Source organism: Anopheles merus, chromosome 2R, assembly GCF_017562075.2.
Source record: "Anopheles merus strain MAF chromosome 2R, AmerM5.1, whole genome shotgun sequence".
In the NCBI taxonomy this organism is placed as follows: Eukaryota; Metazoa; Arthropoda; class Insecta; order Diptera; family Culicidae; genus Anopheles; species Anopheles merus.
Window position 1 is genome coordinate 53,144,612 of NC_054082.1, and position 26,859 is coordinate 53,171,470.

A 26,859-nucleotide genomic window follows, 5' to 3' on the forward strand; every position below is an offset into this window, starting at 1 on the left:
TCTCACACTTATTCATACAATAGATAATGCCAAACGCTGAACTGGCAACGTGATGTGTTTGTTTGTTTATTTACTCTTCTGTCCAAACCGTGTGAGAGTTGCAATTTATTCAGCCTGTCCAACCAAACGGAAAAGTTCAACTTAAATCCATCTAAATGGTTTCTCTCATGTTAAAAATGAATCTGATACACCCTCACACCCGCACATACACACACACAATCCCGCATTATGAAGTGGCGATCAACAGTTCACCATCCTTTACTGGCTGATTGGTTCACACTCGAACGCACGCACCTTTGCACGAACGCTTTTCTGTTTCATAAATGACTTCGAACTCTCCCTGCTCAACCACGCGTGTGCCATTATGTTGCTGCCCTAACGCTGCCCCAATGAAGCTGCACAGAATATAATGTTTTGGCTAATCATGTACGAATGCTGCAACGCTAACCGCTAAGCATTCTCTAGTTGCAAGCGGCTTAAGCAAACATGCGCCGCCGTGTTATTCTAGAAAGAAACATGATCAGCGCCGATCGTTTGATTTGATCTTCTGTGTTTACTTGTGCAAGTTGTTTGCATCCCTTCGGGTAAGCGTCACGGGCAGGTAGGTGTTTCTCTTTTATGATTGAGAAAATTTATTGGGAAGCTAAAGTCATCCTAATCATTCATCCTTATATAGGTCCAACCTAAAAAAAAAAACAAAAGCACTTCAATGATAGTAGATTACAAATTAGTGTTACTACTATTAGTCGAATTTTAGTTAAAAAAAAAAAACGACAATATCGTAATTAAATCGGCCATACTACCCAGCCTCAACGAAAATCACTTAATTGCTCGTTCAAAGTGCTTTAAACTAGGTCAGAACGTTATAATGTAACCAATTCGTGCGTAAAGAAAAAATGAGCTGATAAATTGATGTGAGAGCTGTCAGTACAAAAACCGTAAATCTTTAAGGCAGTTATTTTAATGCATTCATTGGACCTGCTGTCGACGAAACGACAGGCTCTTAAAGTGAACAATTAACCTGACAATATGGGTTTACCAGGGGTCTTCCTTTGCGGTGAAAGGACCCTCGCATGTTGTACAACATAATTTGAGGCAAAAGTTAATGATTACTTCCCAGATGGTCAGGTGGAGGTGGTGCCTCTCGTTTGGTGCATACGGTGAGAGCGATCGTAACGCCACGCTGTGTACATATCACGCAAATATTGCGACAATTAGTGCAGAGTGCCTGTTTGTCGGTGGCGTGCTGCCACCAGACGGGAACGAAAATGCGCCAACTATACTTCGCCTCGCGTAATTAATGTGCTGGCTGGGCGTACACTTCCTAGAGAGGATGGTACGCAAAATAGTATATGGAACGCTTTCAGTTAAGATGTCGGTGTGTCAAAAGCAACAGTTCTTGAGCATCATTCGTAGTGGTTAGATGTTTTATAGATACACGCTTACCACTCGCCTTCTCCTAAGGGTAGAAATTTGTTGCCAGCTCTAATCTCCCATTTTGCCCACATCAGTTTGCCCACACCGGCCAAGAGATCTGAACGATAATGTTAAACGTTCTGTTCAAGGCTATAGACAAGCACTTACAGTTTAACAATTTAGTACGCCTCTTCGGCTTTGTTTGATTGTTTGATCACTACATTTCTATGTCATTTTTCTATGTTTGAATGTGAACGCTGAATTTGTAGTTATAGTTTCATTTATTTATTTATTTTTTAATCATTTATTTATTTATTTGCGTGAATTCAATTGAGTTTGATTATTTGATCACAACATTTATATGCCATTTTTATGTGTTTGAATGTGAGCGATGAATTTGTGGTTATAGTTTTTACTGTTTATTTATTTATTGTATATTTAGCTATTTATTTATAAAAAACTGTATTCTCATAAATTTTGATACAAAAACATCTACAAAACGTGTAGCTAAATACCATAAAATAGGAAAATGTGGACATCCTAAGCCAAAAAAGTAAATGGCAAATTCTCATTACTTATCATTTCTCTCGTTATATATAGCAAGCAATAAAAGCGGGAGACATTTTTTTTTTGCACGAATATATTATATCTAAATATACCAAAAGTAACCCGTTATGCGAGCCAACCTCGCATAAAGAGATACAAAAAACTGCATTTTATATAAATTTTAAATAAATTTTTTAAACAATCAACGATGTTGTAATGAAAAGAAAAGTAGAAAAATCTCCTAGAGAAAAGTTTTGTTTATATGTGACACTCGCTCAAAAGATAGAAATTTTAATGTGACGAACAAGTCACTGGAACGTATTTGATTTAAGTGAAGTTACACACAACAAATTAGATTGTGGGAGCTATGACGGCAGTTAAATTCCGGATACGATGTGTTCTTTCTTGGGGCATATAAGTTTATCCATGAAAGCAACTCAAGAGAATCAATGTGGGCAGATCGGAGTCAATGATCAGATTCAGCAGAATGGAAATGAAAGTTCTATCGGCAAAAGCCCAACAAGAATCATGATCCATTACGATCGAGCAATGGAAGATGTAGTAGTATTTCTACTATCCTCTTGAAGTTTCCTGATTACCACAAAACACATAAACTAATTTTCTTTCATATGCTGCCAACTGTTTTCCCACGCTTTGAAACATCGTAAAATAGCACTGGAAACAGAAAAAAATATTTTGTATCCTCCCTTTCCACACAAAAAAAAACCTTGCGCCTCCATCGACAAATGCAACCGTTACGGTCGACAAAAATCAACAATTGTTTATTGATTTTACTGTATGCGCACAAAGCCTGACAAAACAATGTTGAATTGTGAATGCAGAGATCGTTCTATAGTTGCTACTCGATCATGCACAAAACACATACGTGTTTATTTTAGCAGTGGCAAAAGCAGTGGAATTGCATCATTTGCATCAACCTACGTATTATCGCAGTTTCACCGTCGTGTTCGGCCCGTACTATGTTTTTTGTATAAAATGTGTTGCCTAATGCATTGATAAGCACCAAAAAGTACGCTTTTATAATGGTTCATACAGTTGTTGAACAAAATCATGCATTGCTGCTTGCTCATACAAATTCACTCTTTGGAAAAATTAGAGTTTATCGTAAAAGACTTCATGGTATTAGTTCCTTTCGCGCTTCCCTTGAATATTCAGCTCAAGGTCTCGCATACCAGCAACATCGTTTTGCACATTTTGATTTGATTTTGTGTTTCCCCTACAATCTTACAATTGGATGACCTAGTAATGTAGGCGACTAACCACGCACAAACACACATATCCACACAGATACCAATTGCAATCAAACGGTTTTCCCGAGTGTCTGCTCAAAGTGATGCCGTCGGCCAACACTATGCTAGAGTATTGCCAGTGAGATCTTTCAACTAAGTGCCTTAGATGTACGGCAAAAAATACAGCTCGATATCCATCTTAATGAATTTGTGTCACCATAAAGCAGACTCCTACACACTTACACAGCCACACAGTATACATGTCCACTATCCCGTGACGATCTCCAATTGCCTGATCGGTACGGGGCACGCGCTCTCCGGCGGTGGTAGACATATGTCTCGTATGCGGGGGTTTTATACGATGAGCGTTAAGAGTAAGGGTTGTGGTAGTACGCGCAGGGAAAACGCGTGGAAAAGGTGTCCCTCTGCTGAGCCGGTACCCGAAAGAATCCGAACCATCCGAAGTGCACCAAACGCGAACGATCGTGTGCGTCGGGCTTCGGGCGAGGTGTTTATTTTTCCACCCTCCGAATGGTCACGATCGCTGCGACCGGTCGGGGCAACTATTTCGACCGCATGTATATTTCCCCGCCAGCGGCAGCCCGAAAAGAGATTTTGCCTTGGCCCATCGAACTCCCCCACCCGCTCCCTCAGCCCCTCCTGCCAAACAATAGCGATCTACATCGTCCAGCAGAGGAGAGCGGCTTGTTGTTGTTGGCGAAGATACGCCGCTGCGATCAAGAGCTAAAACATCGCCCGCACTTCTGTTTGGACGTTTCAGAGGAAAAGTCACACAACCAGTTTGTGGTTAGCAAAGTAGTAGCGCGTTAGTTCTTATCGTTAATTACAACGTGTTTGTGCTCTGTGTCTGTGTGTATTGAAGTACATTGGTGTGCTCTAAGAAGTCGCGGTACGTGCGAAAATAATCCCAGATATTAGGTGAAAGGTGAATAGTTTTCCCCCAATCAGGTGACCGTGCGATTCAAACAGAACCTTAGCCTTACGTGGTGCATTTAGCTTTTTTAATCAGAGGATTTATTGTACGTTACATAAACATTCAAAACGTAATATTTGTCCAAACCTTTGCTTCATTTTAATGGCGTCATGGTGTATTTTTTTGTTTTGCAAAAGCGATAAAATATTTCAACATATTACGACCTGCCCAGCCGAGCGGGAAGATACTTGTACGATGACTAAAAACAAACATTCCTTCTGGTTTGCATCGTGTTTGCACGCAGCCAAAAGTCCACCGAATAAAATACATAGCAGCTGTTGTTAGTCTCTCGACTCTGGTGACCGGTTTGTGCTACCTAAGCGTGGCCGACCCTTCCAGCAAGTGAGTGGAGTGAACGTGAACATCACCACGGTCCAATTTAGCCGGTCGCGGTCACGTTAAGAGTCCTCTGGCTTAAGATGGCGATGAAAAACGAACCGTTGCGAATGGACATTTCTTTTCCGCTCAAACGAGCCGAATGGATTGAAGTATTTTCAGGGACCGTAAAACCGCACTGTTCTTACGAAATGTTTACGCCTTGACATGTCAAGAAACTTGTAGCAGTAGGTAGGGAGCAGCAGGGCAAGCGGTATTTTGGGTTCGAATGGAATTCCAGATTATTTCAAACCATGACGAATCATTGAATCGTTTGTCTTTCATGATGTAAACGCAATTGTAATATAGTATTAGTTTTTTTTAAATCATTTTTGCACGAAAGGAATGTAGTAGTGTAAAATTTCTCAAGTTAAACATTGATAAAAGCAGAAAAAATATGTACGATATTCTTCGTACTTTTATTCTCCTCGCTATGCGTTATACGATGATAGAAAAAAATATAAGACTACCTTGACTTTGAACGTAATTTGAATGTTTAAGAAGGTGGATAGCCGATATGTGATATGACTTTGAACGTAGTTTTCGTAATCACCGCAGAACGTAGTCATAAATAATTGTTGCAGGTTAGATATTTCCTTATTTTTTCTTGATAATACCGCTTATATCTCAACACGGTTTAGCAACATTCAAGCAGGTTCAAATCTCCATACGGATTCAGCTTTATATACACACTCTAGACATGTGCCACATGCTGGAAACTAGGCACTAAGCTGAACTAGGTGCAACCTATGAAATCTGAAGAAATCTAATAATTAAATGACTTTTTCCTGTAATATCAAGAACAAGAAATAAAAGACGTATGTAATGGTCTGCTAGACTTACGTATCAGATCGATATGCCACAGCATTGCTTCCAAACTATAACAAAATTCATATGTTTCAATCTACCCTTTATCTTGATACTTCTTCATGCTTATCCTTTACGTTTTATTTAACGTGGCCAATATGCTGCGCCAAGGATAATGCCCTGAAAGCGAAATCTTCAACAGTCGATTAGACTCACAAATCCACAATGAGGAATGACTGAAAAAGTTGTCGGCAATTTGTTCTGCGCTTTCACCACCGTTACAATGTTCTCTGCCGCCTCTGCAGTCTTCGTCAATACAAACCCAAACCCACCGGTGTATTACGAAACGATGCAGCATGTCTAATCCGGCTCTACGAATAATTAATCGCAAGTCGGCACGGTATGCTTGCTTAATTGCTTGTGTTTCGCTTTGCAGCATTCCCTGGGCGCCCCGCTTTACCAATTGTCCCATTCTTTGCCTGTCAACCGTCGAACGGCGTAAATGAGCTATCGCTGAACCGGTGCCATTTTGTTGCTCATTCTGTTGCCCGCTGCAAGTCCGGCCGATGAAAAAAAGATTGCTGAATGAAAAATAAGAACACTCATGCTGCCGGTGTGTTGCTGCTTTTGCTGCTAGACTATCGACGGTAGCGCACAGTGTATCTTTACGGGTATACTAATATATTCTACGGTAGAGCGCAGCTGCAGGGAATTGTGATCGGACCGTCAGCGTTGATTATATCCTCACGCCACGCTCACATACAGGTGGCACCATTTGGTTGCGGCCAGCACATTTTGCGCATTTTGCCTGGGTGTCAATGGGCGAAGAAAATTCTGGCATGCCGATCATATGTCCTTGCAAACTGTTCGCGAGCTCGTGAGGGTATCTCAAGCATGATGTTTACGGAATGATAACTGGCTGCTGGTTGATTGAATACGCTTGGACTTTGTTGTTTAGATGGTTCGTCGTTTTCATTAATTCATATTTTCGGCAGCAGCGCCAACCGACGAAGTTCGCTTGTATTGTGTCTTAATTGTAGTTTTATTTCTGGTTCCAACAATATTGAAGCTGATATTTTGACTGGTTCTAACACCACAAGAAAAACCATCCATCTTTACGGATTTCGTTGCATTACGAAACTTAAGCAGAAACAAAATATCTTCCCTTAAACTAATATCAAGTAACGCAGTTTCATCGAGGAAAAATAACTATCTGCGTCTTGTGAAACCGACCCTGCTACATTCAAAATGACTCTTTCCTCACCTCGCATCGCTTCGTGTGGAGGCGTTTGGAAGCAAATGACATTAATTTTATATGCCACAGCAGCGTGTGCCTTGCGCCAGTTCGTTAGTGCCGGCTGTAAGGGGTCATGCGTGAAAAGATTTAGAATCCGACTCTTGACACGACGTCGACGTCCGAATACAAACTTGTTTTGCCGGAGAAAAATAGAACTTTGAGCTAAATATATAGAATACGTTCCATTCTCGCATCGTAAGAATGAATATAATGATCATTTCGAGACCGTAAAGCGGTTTCGCTTGTCAAACGAATCAGAGGAAAGTTTCACGAGTGTTTATCAACTTGCTGATTGATGTGAGTAGGTGCATTAGACTTAAAAAATGTGGCGTCAACAGCGCATACTGTCACTTGAAATCAAGAATATCCAATCGTGATTTGTGTTCACGGGCTATTACTTTTACTTGCTTCCTGCTTCTTATTGAAAACAAAGCTTTCTTTATGTGGAAATCATTTTCATTTTGTAGCAAAAGCAGAATAGATAAAGGACGAACATGAGATGAAACGATGTATGTATTGGTCGTCTGGTACAGAAGCCTCAACGCAATTATTGTTCCTTTGTTATTCATTGCTGTTTTTATTAGAGCAATCTCCAGGGTTTTGATTTAAGATAAGTAAAATAGTCCGCGATGAACTCTAATCCCACGGTCATGGAAATAGCTGTGTGACCTTGACCTAGTTCTATTCAGGACAGCATGGACAGGTGTCATAGATCAAGAAGTGCCAAAGTTTTACGAAACGCCACCAAAATGGAGCCAATTAAATTAATTGCTTTGTTCGTACAGCTTCCAAGCCAGAGCCTCTCACTGCATATCATTAGTGACGCACAATTTAATCCCTGCAACCGCAAATGTGCAGCGTTTCCCAAATGCACTGCAGCTTGCCTACCTTTAGGCGCTTTTCTCTAGTACGAGCACTACCAGCAGCTTCTCATTTGCAACATTCCGCTTTCCATAGCTTTCTACTTGTTGTTTGTGTGTAAGACAGCAATGCCGCAAAGCGTGGGTGAGCTCCGTCTTTTAATCTTTTTTGATGAGAAAAATTCGTTGCCCGTTATTCATCGTTTCCAAGGGTTCTTAAATTAGCCCAGCGGCCCGAGCTAACAGGCAAGCGATCGGGGACATCTGTGCAGGTCCGTAACAAGCTGGTAACGTGCGCGAGCATAGCGACTAGCGTCGTGCACTTTTCTCCATCGCACAACGACGTGGAGCGGAGAATGTCCCGCGAACCGAATGACCCCGGTGTGACACCTGTCTCCGATACGTCTTATTAATATGTGCCGAGTATGCGCGCCCGGCAGCCGAACGCGTCTGTACGGGCACGCAAACAGGCGACACAGCACCCGCAGCATTGCCTTTGAAATCGCTTTTCGTTGTTAATCGTGCTGTTCAACAGCGCGTTATTTCAAAGCTAATCCATCCGAACCGGACCGGGTGGGGTGACAGGTTTTTAGAGACACCCAACCGGCGGGGAGGGATAATCCAACGGAAACGGGAGGACTCCGTTGTGGGCGACGTGCCAAAGCGCTCCGTGCTGAGTTCACCGGGCTCGCGTGTCTGCACACGTCTAATGTCGGTGCGCTTCGACGATGCAGTGGTTGTGGAACTAGCGTACTAAAATATAGAACGACAGATGCTATGCATTCCCCTGGACCGTGTCCCTTTTTTATAACTGGGAACTATGCCAATGCGCAGTGAGACACATGAGACACTGAGCGAGAATGGGTCTCTTCCCGTTCAACGCAATTCTTGCTGTATTGTCATTTCCGTTTCTTTGCTTCATTTGCAGGCTGTTGACAACGTAGAGGAGGAGCAGGTAACCAAAAGTGCTACCAGCTCCAGCAAGACTACTTCATCGGCTATCTCCGAAAACCATAGCTATCAGCACCAGGAGTCCTACATCGAGCAGGTCTCTTCGGTGTCCAAATCTAAACAGTACATTCAGCAAACCGCTAGTGAAGAATTCCTTGTAAGTTCGGAGCATCGGTGTACGCCTTACCGTTCGATCGCTAATTGTGTGTCTTGGCCTTTCGACAGGTCCGCGAACGTCTCGTCAACGGCAAACACGACAGCGTTTCAACGCTCAACAGTGTGCAGCAGTTGTCCGCATCTACCACCACCACTTCCAACAGCAGCGCAACAAACGGTAACGGAACAACCGAGCACGATAACCACTTGAACGGGACAACACAGTCGTCGAGCCGCTTCCACGTCTTCAAACTCGACCGCCTAAACACTCCCCAGACCGGTGGCACAGTAACAGGTAGGTGATAATGGAGCTGCTCTCAAACGCGGAAGATAATCGTTCACCTCATATTACCTCTCGTGCCGGTTGTACAATGAAGCTAACGATCCATTGGCTCGTTTGTCACCTATTACGATTTCATCGATGGCTGCCCATCAGCGGCAGTTATTTACAATCCTGTCAATACAAGCTATGAGACAAGTTAACGCCACGTCAATCAAAGCACGACGCTTTGGTTTCGTTTCCATGATGGCGGTAGCATGTCATCCTTCGGACGGTCGGGTGACACATTGTAAACCGCCACTTAATGATGCTGCGATACACGCTTGGCACACACACCATTCCTGTCGATCATTCATCTAACTGCCCGAAACCGGGAAGTGGAACAGTACCCCGAGCACGAATGTTGTAGTGCATGGGCGCTGTATGCGCACTGTCTCGCGTAACGTGCGATCAACCGAGCACAGATGGTGCCGATCAAGCGAGCACGTGCCTCGGGTCGCCTACTAAGACGGTGTGACACGATCCAACCACCGGACGGAAAGCGACCATCTTGCGCACATTGAGTAACGATGGGAATTTAAGGAATGTAAATGGTTTCCTTCGTTAAGCACGGACGAGTGAAACAGCAGTCACCCACTCTCCCTAGAGTGGGAGGGTTAGATTGGATGCTTACTTCTCTCGGTTGTGATGAGTTAGCGAAAGATTTATGCAGTCTTTGATTGACGTGTGCGAGGGTGGTTCCAATGTTCAACGGTATCTCTAACTTTAATTGCTTTGTTTTACCGTATCAGATGATCCCGAGATGCGATTCATTTCTTACTAATTGCACGAATGCAACGAATGTGATTTTAATTGTGTTGTGGTATTTTACCCATTACGTGCCATGTGCGCTATGTTTTGTACAAGCTTAAGCTCCCGATACACTGTACACGCTATAGGAGTGAGATACCTTCTGCTCTCGTTCGTTATTTATCGTATCATGCGAGCTGAAACAACGCGTCTCAATAAACAACGAAGCCTGCCAACATACTAATGGAAACACTCATCAAAATCCATGTGGTGTAGCCAACGTGTGGCGCGTTCCGGTAGAAACCGCTCCGGAAACAAACATGTCACATTCCATTACTCAGACCATCCGGGGTCCAACGGCTGCGGATTGGGGACGAACGAAAAAAATGTCCACCCACGACGCTGCGCATCTTTATGATTGTTCGCTTCTTTACGTAAACAACACGAGCAAAGGAACATCAATTCGCATAACTGTCGCCATTTGTCGTTGCACCCGTTGCTGGTGGTTTGGTTGGACCGACCAACACTTGGTCGGGTCTTGTGGAGTGGATTATGTACGCCGACGGATCAGGAACCGGTTGAACAGTCATCTTTGGCGCTACGGTACTATCGTTGCGGTGGGGAGGATCAAAAGATCCACAACGGCTACCGATCCGCTAGGCGTACAATTTTGAATTTTTCGTTTATTTTCTCCCTCTTTCTCCGTCTCTCTCCCTCCCTCTCTCTCTCTCTCCCTTTATCTCTCACTCTCTCTCTCTTTATTCTCTCTCTCTCTCTCGCAATGACATTAGCTACTATTGGATCGCTTACGTAATGGCACGTCGTTTCTCTTACCTTTTTTTATCGTGTCCTGGCCAGATCAAGCCAAAGCGGAAGAACACACAAAATAATCCCTTGCCTTGTTCTGTTGGAATTGCAGTGGCCTATGCGAACACTGGTCTAGTAGACGCGGTTCACGCGCAAGGTTGCCACCGGACACAGATGGCGCGTCTGCTCATATATTTAACAACGGTCGGTGGATCGTTCGTTGCCCACATAATACGGCCGATAAAGATGATTTCTGTCTTCGCGCTACACATCCGCTCCAGCGCATTTTTGGCTTGTTTTCGTTCGCCGATTATTTATCTAACTGGCCAACTGGCAACACGTTCCGGTCATCATGCTACATCAAAGATTTTAATCTAGAATTAAAAAGAAAAGTCGGAGATTCGGAAAATTATACCGTGGTAACCGTATAGCGGCTAGCCTAGACGCAGGGTTTGGGATGGATTCTTTTATCGTGCCAGTTGGATCACCGTTTCCGTTCGGTTCTGACTTGCCATTGATGCGGCAGAATGCTTGCCTATTTGCCCTCGATCTCGGTCGCAAAAAAAGATAAAGCGCGCACACACCGGGTGTTCGATGGCGTTGCGCTGGGAGGTTAGGCAAACATTCATCCTGGTGATCTGGCCAACGGCTGAAAGTTATTTTAAACGCGTTCGGGCCGTACACTTGCATGGCTGACTGCAGAAGATGATCTTGCGTATGCCGTATCATTTATCACGTCTACCTTTATCACAAAAGCCACAGTCCACGCAAAATGATTGACGCAGTTAAACAGTTGAATGCTTGACGAACAAAATGTAGCTAGTACAAGCAATATTAGGTTAACATTATATTTGCTTTAAACACATTTACGTGGTAAATGTACACGTAAAGCCGGTTGAGGTTTGTAGTTTCCAAAAACTGCACCTTGAATCGCGCTCAGTGTGTTCGAATTCCTTTTCCACTAATGCCGGTATGTCAGCCAAAATAAGGTCTTTCGTCTGTTTTCCTCCCTAAGAAACACGAACCTCCTCCTTCCGTAACAAGTCCCGCTACATCCAAGGATGAGCGAATATAACGAATGAAAGTATCATTCAATCGGCAACTCATCAGGAATCTGTTGCAACATCTTCTGAAGGCGACACCAGCCGTTCTACCATCAGACGGAAAAGGATTGACACGAACGAGCAGGAGGCAACCCCATAGACCAGGCAACGGAAGCGTGAATCGGGGATTTATCACGAGTTGGGGACAAACCGTCGCACGGAACGGTCGAGATCACCTCGATGCCGGCGGCGATCGGTGATATAAATATCCGCTCCGGATACAGTCCAGCAACGTTTCGGTGGACGTTACGTTGCCCCGGGGGCTATAAAAGTTTTCGTCTGCAGCTGCCGCGAAAAGAGTTAGTACTGCTTTCTGCTCTGGTCGGCACCCGCAAACGACGCGCGCTGGTCGCTGGTGCTCAGCATATCAACGCGGCATCGTCACTTGGGCCGCTTTGGGCACAATACACTCCTTCCCCACCCCAACACCCACCCACTTCCTTTCTCGCCCACGACGAAGCTAGCGACAACGCCGAGGAACGTTGATGTTGCGCCGGGCATTTCTCGACTCGCACAAATTATGACACGCACTGATGGTAGATGATGGAAGATCGTAGATGATACCTGCCACGGATGAGGTAAAATATATGTGGAAATGGCTTCTTTCGGTAGCTGATAGATTTGCCTCCTTGTGGGAGCAACTGAATGCTGTGGCGAGACAGTGTATTTTGTAGCCGTTTTCAAACTTTAAGCTGCATTTCAACTTTTACTTACATGCTTTGCCACGATCGCCATCGCCGGGGTTTTGTTGAATCGATTGACGTAAAAGACACATTTAAATCATGCTCAAATGTCTCATTCATCACGAGTGGGACAGATTTGTTTTGTGTTGAAAACCGCCCATATTTTGCTGGTGTCTCTTCCAATCCCTGCTGCAACGCGACCAAAATAACGGCTATGATAACCACCGAGCTGTCTTGTCATCCGAAAAACAAACCCCATTAAATCAACACATTTTATTATTACTCGCATGAGTGGCACGAGTGAAGCAGCCAGCTGTAGCAAAACCAAACTCCGACAGATCATTCTTTTTGCCGAGCGGACTATTATATCACGATGTGGAATAATCCGACGAGAATGGTATGTGCTTGTGTGATAAATAACAACCAGTAATGATCACCGGTTGCGTAAGCAGTGATCACGCTAAACTACACGCTTACACTCGAACGCATCCCATCGAAACGGAAAACGTTTGACGAAAATAATCGCAATCCTGCAGCAGTGGTACAGGTTGACCTTGCAAAACTTCCACACCACTATAACACGGCAACATGGACACACGGAGGATCAACCATACGAGATCCTTTTAACTATCATCGCTCTATGGACAGCTACATCGCGCGCTGTTTAGCGTTAATGGAGACGCCTGGCTACTGTCAACGTTGTTGATGATTCCGTCCGTAGCTTTCGCTCAGTCTGTCACCAACGATGGATACAGTGATGCATCGTGGCAGCTGTGAAGGTCACCGGTTTGGTAATAAATCATTGCAGGTGGTGCTGTATGCTTCGAAACAGGTTAGGGCCTCCGCCGTGCACTATTTAGAAGTTTTAGTTTAACCTGATGAAACCATGTGTTGGATGATTTTGGTACCTTTTTGTTTTTAACGTTCATTAGCATCGGGATTGAAATAAAAGATGTATTTTTTTATAATTTTTTACCTTACTTTCAATTAGTGCTATACATTCAGACTTCACAATTGTACTGTGAAGCATGTACTAAATCCAAAAGAGAGTACGCACTCTACAGACGGTTGCTGGGCGGACATTTGGAAATGACGAAGAAACATGTTACCCAAAAAATCTATTCGGAAATTGTGATCGAAACATGATTGCAATTAAATTATGCATAAACTAAGCATCAAGCATCAGTGATTGATCGCAAGAACTATGCTTAAGAGCTCCATGGCAAACATCAACGAATTAGTGCTGTTTCTTTCTAGTAAAACTAACTCCCCGATCGTAATAGAATGCATGTAAACCAAGCCCCAGTCCGATTGAAATTTTGTACTTGTAAAACAACGGAAATTTCATATTTATGACAAAGAGCAAATTACTCAGCAGGTAGCTGTACCAGAAGGGGAGAACTGGGATCAGGTAGAATAGAAAGGACATTCAACGTTCCTAACACATTGATATTATTATGAGGGCCTTCTCCACGATGCAACCTATTTATGTTCATCCATCAAGTAGGACACTGGTAATGCTATCTTGCCCTTTCCGCAAGTAACTGTTTTAATATAATGCATCTATTCGAAAACGCCTTCGCACAATCACAAAAAACACTTTACTTACACTCGATGCAAAGTGTATTCCTTCCTTTAGCGAAACGCTCCCCATCAGCATTCTACCGGTTTAAGAAGAGTTTAAAAAAATACCGTGCAAAATACGCTATGAAATACAATCCAATTTTAGCTGAGCTTACGTCACGTCTACAAATTGCTCAAAATCATTCATTGCAACCCGATGCACTGTTGATAAAGATGTTACTTTAACGAATTACTACTGCTCACTCTGCATACAAAAAGTGGTGCCACCCCACGCGACGGAAGCAAACGCTCATCCTTCCCCAGATCACTATCGGGTAGGCAGGGTTTTGCTATCCCTTCCTACCTTCCTAACGCGATTGCATTTATTATCGCAACGGACGGGATCCAAGCCGAATGACGTTCACCACCACCGAATGACGCGTGGTGTGGTGGAAGTTGCCACCGATCGCCACGCACGGGCAAACGGAAAATGTTAATTAAATCACCAGCAAATAGTATTTTAATTAAAGCTACTAATTTGTGTCGAGCGCCGCCGATGCAGCAGCATCCAAATGGGTTTTTTTTTCTTGTTTTTTTGTCTATTTGCTGGAATCGCCATGGCTGTCGCCATCGTCATTTGCATTTATTTATGCCACTCCGGTGCGAAACAAAATACCACCACACCATAATGTGCATATGGCTGAAGAGGAATACAAAATGGATGCGATGCGGCAATTTTGGAGAAACGGGCTGTGCTGAAACGGCTGACAAACGGGATGCGTCTTATTTTAAACTCACGTACCATTTGCTTTAATTTTCAACATATTTGTGAGAAATAATTAACCTACTGAGCAAGTAAAATTGCTGCAAGCCATATTTGTGTCTCTTTTTTATGTTCTTCCCGAATGTTTAAATCTCATGCGTGTCCCATGCCTGCTGCATACGGCAACAATATGTCCCTGATACATATACCTAGTCCGTGTTTGTGTTAGTGGCACATTTTTCCACGGCAACTTCCCCCCTTTTACCACTCGCATTCTTTCGGAAGTTCGCTCCCTCCCACCTCCCCCAAAATGGCCACCGCCAGCCCTGCCCTGTTCGGACAGAATGATTGAGCAGCATAGGCATGAACGACTCGAACGCCCAACAGCAGCAAGAGAGTCCGAATGAGGTGGGGGAGGCGAATGTGTCTCCATACACTGTGGCAAACGGAGGATTGCGCAGTTGTCACCCGTTTCATCGGCTCCAAAAATATACTGTCAACCACCGGCGTGTCGTGGCGTTCGCGGCACGATGGCACGATCTTGCGGCCGACTGACGGAACCTGCTCGTTTTACCTGCTGCCTACATGCTTCCTGCGAAGAGACGGTGAATGTCGACAGTGCCGGGCGTTGTGAGCGGTCAATATGTGAACGAATAGCCGGAGCAGCTACACAGTGTGAAGCTGCCGTCACACACACCTAACACTCTTTGGTCGGGGCGATCCGTACACACACGTCTTGTTATAAAAATGCATAAATTTATGATACACCAGCGCTCCCGCTACTACCGACGGCACAGCAAATCCCCGACCGTCGTCCCGATCGTAGGGAAATGTAAAGTGGCGAAATAAAAATTTCCTGCCATAAGTTTACCTCCATCCCGCAGAATGCCGATTGCACGGATCGTGTTGGTTGGTAGGCAAAGAAGTGTGATGGGTAGAGAAGGTGAGACATGGCACACGCAATACAGGCGCCAACGAACGTTTCTTGTTTTTTTTCTGCCTCATTTCTGGCTCGCTGAACATCTTGAAGGTGTGAGAAGCGAATGTGAAATATCTCGGCGGAAATGTACCCTTCATGGTTTGATACCCGATTAACGATATGCCTAAATCGAGGTGACTTGACAAATGTTGTACACGTGCCACCGGACACGTGGTAAAATATAAGTGAATCACCCTCAAATGCCATTGCAACGCTCGCAACCAACAGCTAAAAGAAGTGTGCCGCATCTTCATCCAATGTTACTACAAGTTGCTGCCGCACACGTTGACCATTACCAAAATCGTCCATTCCCAGCCGGAGTCTCATGCTTGGCGGCGGTTTCCGATCGATGGCGTCATAAACATGGGTACTGCACAGCCCGGAAGAAACTTCCAATTTATTCCGGTGTTTGAAATAGATACCATCATCACCATCATCATCATCATCAGACGGAAGCCGTTGTCACATACACTTAAACCTTCATCCAAATCGCCTCCGTTCCGTGCCATTGCTGCATGGAAAACAGTTTGCAGTGCGCGGAGAGCTCGAAAACCCCGGTTGTTTGGTGACAAACTTGGCCCGACCCGCCAACGGCGCCGTCCCAATTTCGGACGGATCTTGTTGCCTTTTTTTTGCCTCGTTCCGCCGGAAACACCGAAAAATCCGCTCTAAAACAGCTACCTAATAGCATGGACGAACATTGCTGGCCGCACAGGAAACGACTTTGCAGCTGTGAGTGTGCGTTACCGTCACTGCGGACACACAGTTATGGAAAATGGTGATATTTTGTGTGTTAGTTGTATCGGCTCTTCACCACACCGATTCAACGATCATTCGACCTCCTTCCCCACATGATGATCTTCCAACGCCAGTATAGAAACGATAATTTTTGTCTATATCTCACCTCTCCTCTTCCCTCTCTTTCTTCATCTCCTTCTCTCTCTCTCTCTCTCTCTCTCTCTCTCTCTCTCTCTCTCTCTCTCTCTCTCTCTCTCTCTCTCTCTCACACACACACACACACACACTCCCTATTGCACAGCACTATGCTGTGTAGCTATCCCGTTTTTCTTCTGCTTCGTTGCTCCATGATTCATTTTCCTTCGCTTTCTGTCACACTGCGTATTTTCCATGTGTTTGTGTGTGTGTGGTAGGAGAGAATTTACACACTTTTCTTTTTGGCGGGGACACTCGGAACGGATTTGCTTCTTCTTTTTTTCACGATTGGCTCACCCGCGGTAAGGGGAAAGATTCAAGCGCCTTTGCTTGTTGCTTTAAAATGTGAGGAAAATGGGGAGAATTTGGAGAAAAAAATGAGCAAATCATAGCCGATTGCGCTCACCAAAATACCAAAACCAAAGCGAGCGCACGCAACGAGCATGAACAAGGCGGGTTGTGGGGTTGCTGGTGGCCAACGTTTCGGGTCCGGTTCGGTGCGCGCGCTCTCCACACTGGAAGCTGCGAAGACCTCTATCGGTCGGTCGGGCTGGCTGTGCTATGCCAATGCTTCAGAATCGCGTGTCCGGCCGCCCGTTTATCAGTTGACGTTCAGTATTCAGCTCAGTAGCACGCTTACGGCGGAAGGCTCAGGTTGATTTGACTTTTTTTTATTCAACTGGTGCGGCGAATGCTACACACTCCATATCCGACGACCGTCGATCGATCCGTATTTAGTAACGATCCCGCGCCTCAGCCACCAGCATTTAAGCTTGAGTGAGTGTGTGTGTGTGTGTGTGTGTGTGTTTGAGGTCATGTGAATGTGTGTCGGTGTGGGTGGGTGTGTGTGCGCATCCTTGGTAATTGGGAAAGGAAAGCTTAAAGGAATAGCATTGCAAGTGTGAGAACCTCGATCGATTGTGCATTTCTCAACGTGTTTGGGTGTGAATGTGATCATATAAGAGAAAACATAACTCCAGATGCAGATACAACTGCGAGTGATCGATGCATGTGAAAACAAAATGATCGGAAGTGCCGTTAAAAAATGCTGGTGATTGAGGGTTTTCAATTGTTGCGGTTTAAGTCCATTGCGATCCAAAAATCGATCATTTGTTATTCCTGTGTCGCAAGGACCTTGCCAAAGGATATCAGTGGTCAGGGTTTTTTTACGTTGCGATGACTCATCACAGGTGGACCGCATCCCTGCCGTTGGATGCGCAGAGCAAGTGTTAATAGTGCCCCGACTCCGTGCCCTTCCAGCGCTTTCCGTTCTTTCCTTGGTCGTCCACCAAAGCTGCCCGATCATGCTGCCCAGGATACTGTGCCGCCGTGTGGTTGCAGCTGTTCGTTTTAATTACGCTGCAGCACTGTCCGAGTTACATAATTTCGAGCCAAATATGGATCACTGCCCGATGCTACCATGCGTTGGAATTAGGTTTGCGACAATTTGCGAAAGCTTTTGTACAGCTTGCTCAGCCCGTTCCATGATACCCGCTAGTGTCTCTGAACTTAGATTGTAGCGGTAGCGTAAAGACGTGCAGAAGTGGAAGAAAAAAGGGCCACCACGCACGCCATTTTTACCACCCGTCTTTCAAAAGATATTTTAAGAACGTTGTGCATCATTTGTTTGTCCATTTGAAATTTCGCATTCAATTCGGTTCGGGTCTCGATGATTCAGAGTCGTAATAAATTCGACAGCTGCTCCCGCACTCCACATGAAATCGCTGCTCCCCTACACCCTTCCACCTACAACACGCACACACACACTCACACACATACACACACTCACATTCACGCACATACATCTTCTCATACACATACACACAAACTCCTAGGGGTCGATGCGAAGGTGCTCCACGTGACAGCATCCTGGACGCATTCTGGCGGTTCTGGTGGCGCGTAATAAACGTACTTTGAACGAACTTTGTTTGTTTCCCCAATTCCACCCCCCCCACGCCCCTACCCCTCTTCCCAACGACCAAATGCTTCCCCAACGCAATTTCCTGTGCTAATCGTAGCGGAAAGTGGAAAATGAACGTATCCTTTTTACTAGCCTGACGAGTGTGTACGCGTAAAGTCGTCTAGGTTCGGTGAGCGCGCGGTCCGACGAATCGGCGAACGAAGTATCTACTAAGCAGCACCTCCCGCCACGAGGGGATAACGAGTGTCCTTTCCATCGTCCGATCCGATTCTTAACCCTCGCCACCCTCCCTACCCTTAGTCAGCTCTTTCGCCCCGACCGCCTCGACCGTCCCGATAGCGATCAAACCCGCGAGCAATCATGTGGAGTGACGACGAGGAGCAGGGCACTGAACCGGTTGAGGCGACATGGGAAGAGCACAGTCAGTTCTATCGAAGCTTTTCGCGCTTCATGTCCGTGTCCGAGCACGATCGGCGCGAGATGGTGCGGGTGTTCTTCATCGAGCAGGACGTGCCGGTGTTGGAATCCTCGGATATCGACTTCATCCCGACCAACATGCTGAGCGGATTCTTTCTCCACACGCATAAAGGTAATGGCAGCAGCAGCAGCAGTAGTTGGGCTGACAACAAAGTTGTGTTCGGACCGCCGACTAGCGTTTGCGTAGAGTGCGTTGAATTTCGCTTGCCTCACATTTCAGCCGATCGTACAACCGATCGACAGGCGGCATCGCCTGACAATAGTTCTTACAAAATCACAACGCTCTAATGCATGTTGAAATTTAAAGACAGGGGAAATGTCAAAAATCAAGTTCTACTAACTCTTTGCAATCTCAACAACGAGCATGATCGTACGACGACCAAGTGGGTGGTGCTAATCGTAACACACGCACCACTTCGAAACAAACACCCTTTTAGTGCGCGGGAAATTTATTACGATTACGGCGCACCCGACGGGAATCCCTCTCGATCGACGATTAAATTTCACTCGAGCAATAAAACACATTCTACAACGATTCATTCACCGTCGATGGAGCATACGATCTCTTCCCACAAACCACTTGGCCAGTTGGCCAACAGTGGCAAGCTGCTCGGGTGCAGCAATTGTAGTGTGCCACGAGCACGCGCGCTCACGAACTCCCCCTCCTCAAAATATGTTTTAAAAAACCCCGTTCGTTCACAAGAAGGTAGCAAATGTCAGCAGTTGGCGCGAGCACTTGTGCCAGAGGACTCGCTGGTACAAGCGTCGCGTGCCGTGGGATTTTAAGCGACTTGTTGATTGCCCACTGCGAACACACTCGAAACTAATCCATCCGAACCACTCTCGTGGTGCCGACCGTGTTCAGTTCGGACAGATATTGGAACGATGAAGCTAACGAAAGTGGCTTTAAGGCCTCTTTATCGTTTTTGATCATTTTTTCAGCACTTCACGTGAGCGCCAGACTTGTGGTCTCACTAATCGTCTCGCGTTTCCGACGGGCGAACGAAAACGAAGGGATCCAAGGCATGACGGGTGTCGGAAGAATCGCACACACATTAGGTACTAAAATAAACAACACTTGCTCTCGGCGTGTTAACACCTGAGGGCTTGGGTGGTTTTTTAATGAGGAGGTCAGAAATGCGTAAAAAATACAACGCACCAGGGATTCCAATGTGCTTTGTGTGATCTAGTGGGACGGAAAACTATTATGGAAAAATGAAATCCATATTTTAAATGTTTGTGCGAGAAACTCTTAAACATAGCCAATATTTCAGCAAAATTCACCTTCGATATGATACAACGTCATACAGTCACCTTATATTTCATGTTTAGCTCTGTTAACCGCTCGGCATTCACAATTATAATTTATGTGCAGCTTACAGACACACACACACACACACTTAAATAAACCGTACAAGATCACACCACAGCGCTTCACACGGTTTGCCCCATCGCGCCAACTAAATGATCGAAACGCACATACACACTCACACCAATGAAATGGCCTACTGCGTGACCTTTCGAACATTTGAAATAATAAATTTTACTTTCCCTCCATCAGGGATTCTGATAGATATGACCTCCAAATATCTATTTTCACTTACTCCAACACGTGAGTTTGTGCTTTTTTCCGATAAATTCAAAACACTGTGCTGAGGGGATGTGTTTAAAGATAAATGTACATAAGCGGACACCTTTTTATTAAATAAATTTTAAATAGATAGAATTTGAAAAGCGTGCGCCTGGTACTTTGTACAATTACGCTTTGTGTAGGTGAAGTGATCAGTAAAGATGGATAATGTATTCCTGATTTAAACGTTTTCATACGCTGAATGAAATTGTAAAATGTATTGTAAAATTGTTGCTTTCAAAACAATATAACAAAAATTAAATATACTTACCGCGCTCGAAAACCGAAACCGATTTCCACATGTAGTAAAACAATCTTGAAATATTCCTCATTCTTCTTCTGCGCGGAATCCGATCAAACCGATACTGTTTTTTCCCCCCAATCGAACCTAAACAAGCCAATAAAACCTCATCGGAAGCGCAAACTAGCGTAAACAACGGGCGTGTTTACTCGGTTCGCTTCATCTTTATACAATCGGCTTATGATTGCTGGCGGAGCAGCCAGCCGGAGGAAGTAACAAACAGGTGGAATGCTCTGCCTCTAAGTAGAATGTACATAAACGCTTGCCTCTGCGCCCACACCGATCCTCGGAGTCGATGCCGACAGGGGCGGGAAATGGTTAAAGTGAATAAACATTCGAACTGTTTTTACACAAGCTCTCGCACAAAGTTATGCTGTCGCATGATCGCCTACAAAAGCAACAGTGTGTAGCATTAGCGTTTCGTTCACACACACGTTTCGTTCCGATCGCAGACTGTCCCGAAGCTGTGTTGTTTTCGGTCCATCATTTGGCTCAGCAGTTCATTGTAAAAAGCTACCACCACCCACGCAGAACACGTATTACCAGTGTCGCTAACAACCGATTCTTTCGATTGTTTGCCCCGAAATGAGTAACGACACGACATGCGACTACACGACGCACGGGTCTCATCGTTTCCGGGTGTGGAATGGGAAAAAGAAAACGGGGCCAAACTGAAAAATCTTCCCCCGACCCTGCGCGCGCGTCACACGTCGGTCCTGCAACGATGGGCAACCAATCTTCTACAAATAAACAAACACCCATGCTGGCAACCAAAACAATGCTGGCAAGTGTGTACTGCCGTTGGGTTGGGTGGGTGGGTTGTGTATATGTGCATGTGTGTGTGTGCAAACGAATTCACGCTGGATAGGACTTGTGTGGTAGAATCAATCCTCCAAATTCCCTAACGCTGATGGAGAATCAAAAATGCTCGGTGACGATGGGGCGTTATGCGTTGTCTTTCACTTTTTGACTCGCTAATGCAATGCGATGAGAATATCGGATCGAGCAAATGGAGCAAACGATTTTCTAAAAAAACACAAAAATAAACTATGATGGTGCGAGATCACCAGCATGATGCCATGTGTGGTGAGGTTGTGTGAGTGTCTTTTTATTTCATTTAGTCACCCATCGCTAGTTCTCTGGAGGACGAACCGGGACCCCACGGCTGGTGCAAAACGTACGAAGGCCAGTCCAATTTTGTCGCTCGAAACGGCACGCTTAGAGTGAAACCAACTCTCAAAAGCGGAACCAGTATCGGTGTGTATCACGCACAACCTCTGCGGGCCCAGATGATGGGTGCCTAGTTGCTAGCGATGGAGGGGGGGGGAGGCGCAGGGTCCAACATTTCTACGGATCCATCCAAATAAATTGTGCCAAAAAAACAACAGGTGTACCCAATATGTATCCCAATGTTCAGTGCTGAACCCCACCCCTTAGGGCGATTGAGAGGGGGAGAGGGGGGTCCGAAAGTCAAAGAACGGCCGAGAAAGCACACGGTTTTTTGATTGCATGCATGGGAACGACGAACCGAACCGAACCGAGAAGCGCGCTGAGCATGACGTCGTCAGCTCAGCTCAGCGCGACTAAGCGCGCAGGAATTTTTATAAAAATATCCCTGGAATGGATCACACTTTTTTCAACATTCATTATGATCTGTGATGGCTAGCGATGATGATGATGATGATAATGATGACGATGAGGAAGAAGAGACGAAAAGGCATGAAAAAGACTTAGTAGTGGATTTAGCACCGAAGAGACGATCAGTCGAAACTATGTGTAACACATGGTTGCGGACGGTTGTGTAACGTGTTGTTGTTGTTGTTTTTTTTTTTCCTTAAGCCCTCCCCAAACCCAAATGGGTGGTGATTGTGGCGACATCCTTTTGATACGTGTAGGATGATAAATGTTCCCCTCCGGTAGCGCGCGAGAGATCGTCAGCTCTACCCCGAACGGTGGTGCGTGTTGTTTTTCTTTTAATTGGAATTTAACATTCCTTCTGTGTTTCCTTGTCGTCGCTTGGCACTACAAATCAGAAGCATATTTTTGGACTCTTTTCGGCTTGTTCAACATTGTTTCTGTCGATGAAATGTGTAGCACTTTGTTTGAATAAAGAAATGCGTATTGTTTGACATATCTATTAGATGAACAGTAGATTCAACAATCTTTCGCTTTCGTCCAGTTAATTTTGCAGTTATCCACGACAATTTCGTAATACCTCGATCATTGCTTCTACAAACTATAGAATAGAATAGTTACAGTCATACATGATGGTGTAACTACAATGTATACAAATATGACTTTTGAGGTTTATTTTGGCTCTGTTATATCCTATTATACCCTTCAGACTTATTTAAATTCGTTTGGTGGTATTACATTTAAAAGAATTAAAAAAGGCATTATTGTTACAGAAATTAATGAAAAAATGTGCCATTTTATTCTAATTTATTGTATTCTTACTAATTATCTTTCTTAAGTCTGTATAATTTAGTTCAGCGATCGGCAAAGTATGGCTTATTCGTTCATATATTTCATAGAACTTTCACGTTTGCTCTTGGTTTAACAATTTGGCTCTTAAGGTGAAGCTCTGCGGCCATTTTTGTAGAATTTGGCTCTTTAGGTCGCAAGTTGTATCTTGGCCTTCAAGATGAGATTGTAAATGTTGAACATTGCTTGGAAAATTCATTATTCTGTTCTAGTTAATATTGGTATTGGTATTTTTTCAACGGACTTGTCTAATTGAACTTAAAATTCTTATATCAAACATTTCAAATTAGTATTAGTTCGCCAGATTAATCCATGCCAAATGAAATGTTGTCTCTAAATTTCGCAATGCGAAAGTGATAATGGTGAAAGGAGCTGAACTTTTTAAACATTGAGCAATACGACCTTTTTGGACCATTCCTGGTGAATACAAAAATCGTCTTATTTTAAATCGCAAATAAATATAAGTCTCTTTTCTTAATGCCTCCGTTACCATATGCGTTACCATCTCGGCATCATCTCAATGACGTATATATGTTGACGTTTCGCCTAGGATTTGTAGATATCAGTACTCCTCCTCTCCATGAGTACCGATGAAACTAAATGGCTTTGGAAGCGACGTTGTTTTATAATCATTCAGACAGATCTTTTATGTTTTTATAATTTCCAACGATACCATTGAAGCGTTATTATTATTGTTAAATAGAGCAACAATTGCAATCTCTTGGGCACCTGTTAATCAACATACTTATCCTTTCCTTCTGTCATCCTCAGCCGAAGTCAAGATGCCGAGCGGAGAAGTCGATAAGCCGGTGATCGATGACAACCACGACGGTACCGTCTCGATCCGCTATGAACCGAAGGAGGAAGGCATCCACGAGCTCGCGGTCAAGTACAATGGCGAGCACGTGCAGGGCTCCCCGTTCAAATTCCACGTCGACTCAATCTCCTCCGGGTACGTGACGGCGTACGGGCCCGGTCTGGTGCATGGCGTCACCGGTGAGCCAGCGCAGTTCATCATCTCCACCAAGGGTGCCGGCGCTGGTGGCCTGCAAATGGCCGTCGAAGGTCCTAGCAAAGCCGACGTGAGTATTTTCGACCACTCCTTTCATTCACTTCTCTTCGATTCATCTGCTCATCTTCTTTCCTTCGGTTTCCATTCCGCCCTGCGCAGATTACCTACCATGACAACAAGGATGGTACGGTTTCGGTGTCGTACTTGCCGACCGCCCCCGGCGAGTACAAAATCTCCGTCCGCTTTGGTGACAAGCATATCAAGGGATCGCCCTACTTCGCGAAGATCACTGGCGAGGGCCGCAAGCGTAACCAGATTTCGGTCGGTTCCTGCTCGGAGGTGACGCTGCCCGGTGTGATCAGCGATAACGATCTGCGATCGCTGAACGCCTCGATCCAGGCTCCGTCCGGGCTGGAGGAGCCGTGCTTCCTGAAGCGCATGCCCACCGGCAACATCGGCATCTCGTTCACGCCACGCGAGATTGGCGAGCACACCGTGTCGGTGAAGCGTTTGGGCAAGCACATCGCCAACTCACCGTTCAAGGTGAACGTGTGCGAGCGCGAGGTGGGTGACGCGAAAAAGGTCATCGTGACGGGCAACGCGCTGAAGGAGGGCAAAACGCACCAGGACAACGTGTTCTCGATCGATACGCGCAACGCCGGCTATGGTGGGCTGTCGCTCTCGATCGAAGGCCCGAGCAAGGCGGAGATCCAGTGCACGGACAAGGACGACGGCACGCTCAACATCGCGTACAAACCGACCGAGCCGGGCTACTACATCGTGAACCTCAAGTTCGCCGACCATCACGTCACCGGATCGCCGTTCACGGTGAAGGTTTCGGGCGAGGGCACCAACCGGCAGCGCGAGAAGATCCAGCGCCAGCGGGAGGCCGTGCCGATCACCGAGGTGGGCAGCCAGTGCAAGCTGACGTTCAAGATGCCCGGCATTACGTCGTTCGATCTGTCCGCCACGGTCACGTCGCCGGGTGGCGTGAGCGAGGATGCCGAGATCCAGGAGATTGAGGATGGCCTGTACGCGGTGCACTTCATCCCGAAGGAGCTGGGCGTGCACACGGTTTCGGTCAAGTACAAGCAGATCCATATTCCTGGTATGTTGTTGGCTACTGCTGCTGTACCGCTGCCCTACGTCCAGTGGTCATTTTGTAACTGTTCCTTTCCTCCCGATCGATAGGATCGCCATTCCAGTTTACCGTTGGTCCGCTGAAGGATACCGGCGCACATCTGGTCAAGGCCGGCGGTCCGGGTCTGGAGCACGGCGAACAGGGCGTACCGGCCGAGTTTAACGTATGGACGCGCGAAGCTGGCGGTGGCACTTTGGCCATCTCCGTGGAGGGCCCCAGCAAGGCAGAGATCGAGTTCAAGGATCGCAAGGACGGCTCCTGCGATGTTTCGTACGTCGTCAGTGAACCAGGTACTAGGCTGTGTGCGGTCTTGCCCGTTGGCATTTCACTAACAATGTTCTTGCTCTTCCTCATAAGGCGACTACCGCATCGGCTTGAAGTTCAACGATCGCCATATTCCGGACTCTCCGTTCAAGGTTTACATTTCGCCGGCCATGGGCGAGGCCCACAAGCTGGAGGTGGCTCAGTTCCCGACTGGCTGCGTGCAAGCCGACAAGCCGGCCCAGTTTATGGTCCGTAAGAACGGTGCCAAGGGAGAGCTTGACGCGAAGGTAAGCGTCCGACCGGCCTGGGTAGCAGGTGCCGCAGCACACCACAAACTTCATCCCATTAACCTACTATTCCCCCCATCCGCTCTCTTTTTTCTGTAGGTCGTTGCTCCCTCGAACAATGAGGACGATTGTTTCATCCAGCTGATCGACCAGGATCAGTACTCGGTGCGGTTCTATCCGCGCGAGAACGGCATCCACGCGATCCACGTCAAGTTCAACGGTGTGCACATACCCGGCTCGCCGTACCGCATCAAGGTGGGCAAGGACGACGTCGATCCGGCGGCCGTGCACGCCTCCGGCAAGGGTCTCGGCGACGTCAAGACGGGCGAGAAGACCGATCTGATCATTGACACGTGCAATGCCGGCGCCGGCACGCTTGCCGTCACCGTCGACGGTCCGGCCAAGGTGGCGATGGACTGCACGGAGGTGGAGGAGGGCTACAAGGTGCGGTACACGCCGCTGCTGCCGGGTCACTACTACATGACGATCAAGTACAACCAGATGCACATCGTTGGATCACCGTTCAAGATCAACTGCACCGGCGAGAGTCTCGCCGAGGCAGGCGGACAGGAAACGTCCTCGGTCATTGTGGAAACCGTGGCGAAGGTATCGAAGGGTGGCAACCGGACCGGTGTCATTTTGCCCATCTTCAAATCGGACGCCAGCAAAATCCAGTCGAAGGGCATGGGTCTCAAGAAGGCGTACATGGGCAAGCAGAACCAGTTTACGATCAATGCCGGCGATGCGGGTAAGTGAAGCGTAAAACGCACGACCGGCTTGCAGATTAATA

General features: G+C 46.0%; 1 protein-coding gene and 1 long non-coding RNA gene across 13 annotated transcripts in view; one reads left to right on the forward strand and one right to left on the reverse strand.

Annotated features, from left to right (window-relative positions):
* Positions 1–26,859, forward strand: part of LOC121591018 (filamin-A-like) — a 54,852-nt gene that overhangs the window by 26,806 nt on the left and 1,187 nt on the right. For 6 of the 12 annotated variants that reach the window (XM_041911314.1, XM_041911319.1, XM_041911315.1 and 3 more), the window contains 7 exons: positions 8,474–8,653; positions 8,722–8,947; positions 24,137–24,447; positions 24,537–25,485; positions 25,569–25,808; positions 25,876–26,069; positions 26,169–26,817. In XM_041911314.1, the coding sequence (XP_041767248.1) occupies positions 8,474–8,653; positions 8,722–8,947; positions 24,137–24,447; positions 24,537–25,485; positions 25,569–25,808; positions 25,876–26,069; positions 26,169–26,817 (2,749 nt within the window). The other 6 variants (XM_041911321.1, XM_041911322.1, XM_041911325.1 and 3 more) reach the window with 6 other exon arrangements.
* LOC121591019 lies at positions 120–20,471 on the reverse strand. The gene is made up of 3 exons (XR_006004507.1): positions 20,235–20,471; positions 10,556–10,902; positions 120–683 (listed from the first exon to the last, which is right to left on the reverse strand). It is a non-coding gene; the product is annotated as an uncharacterized LOC121591019 (long non-coding RNA).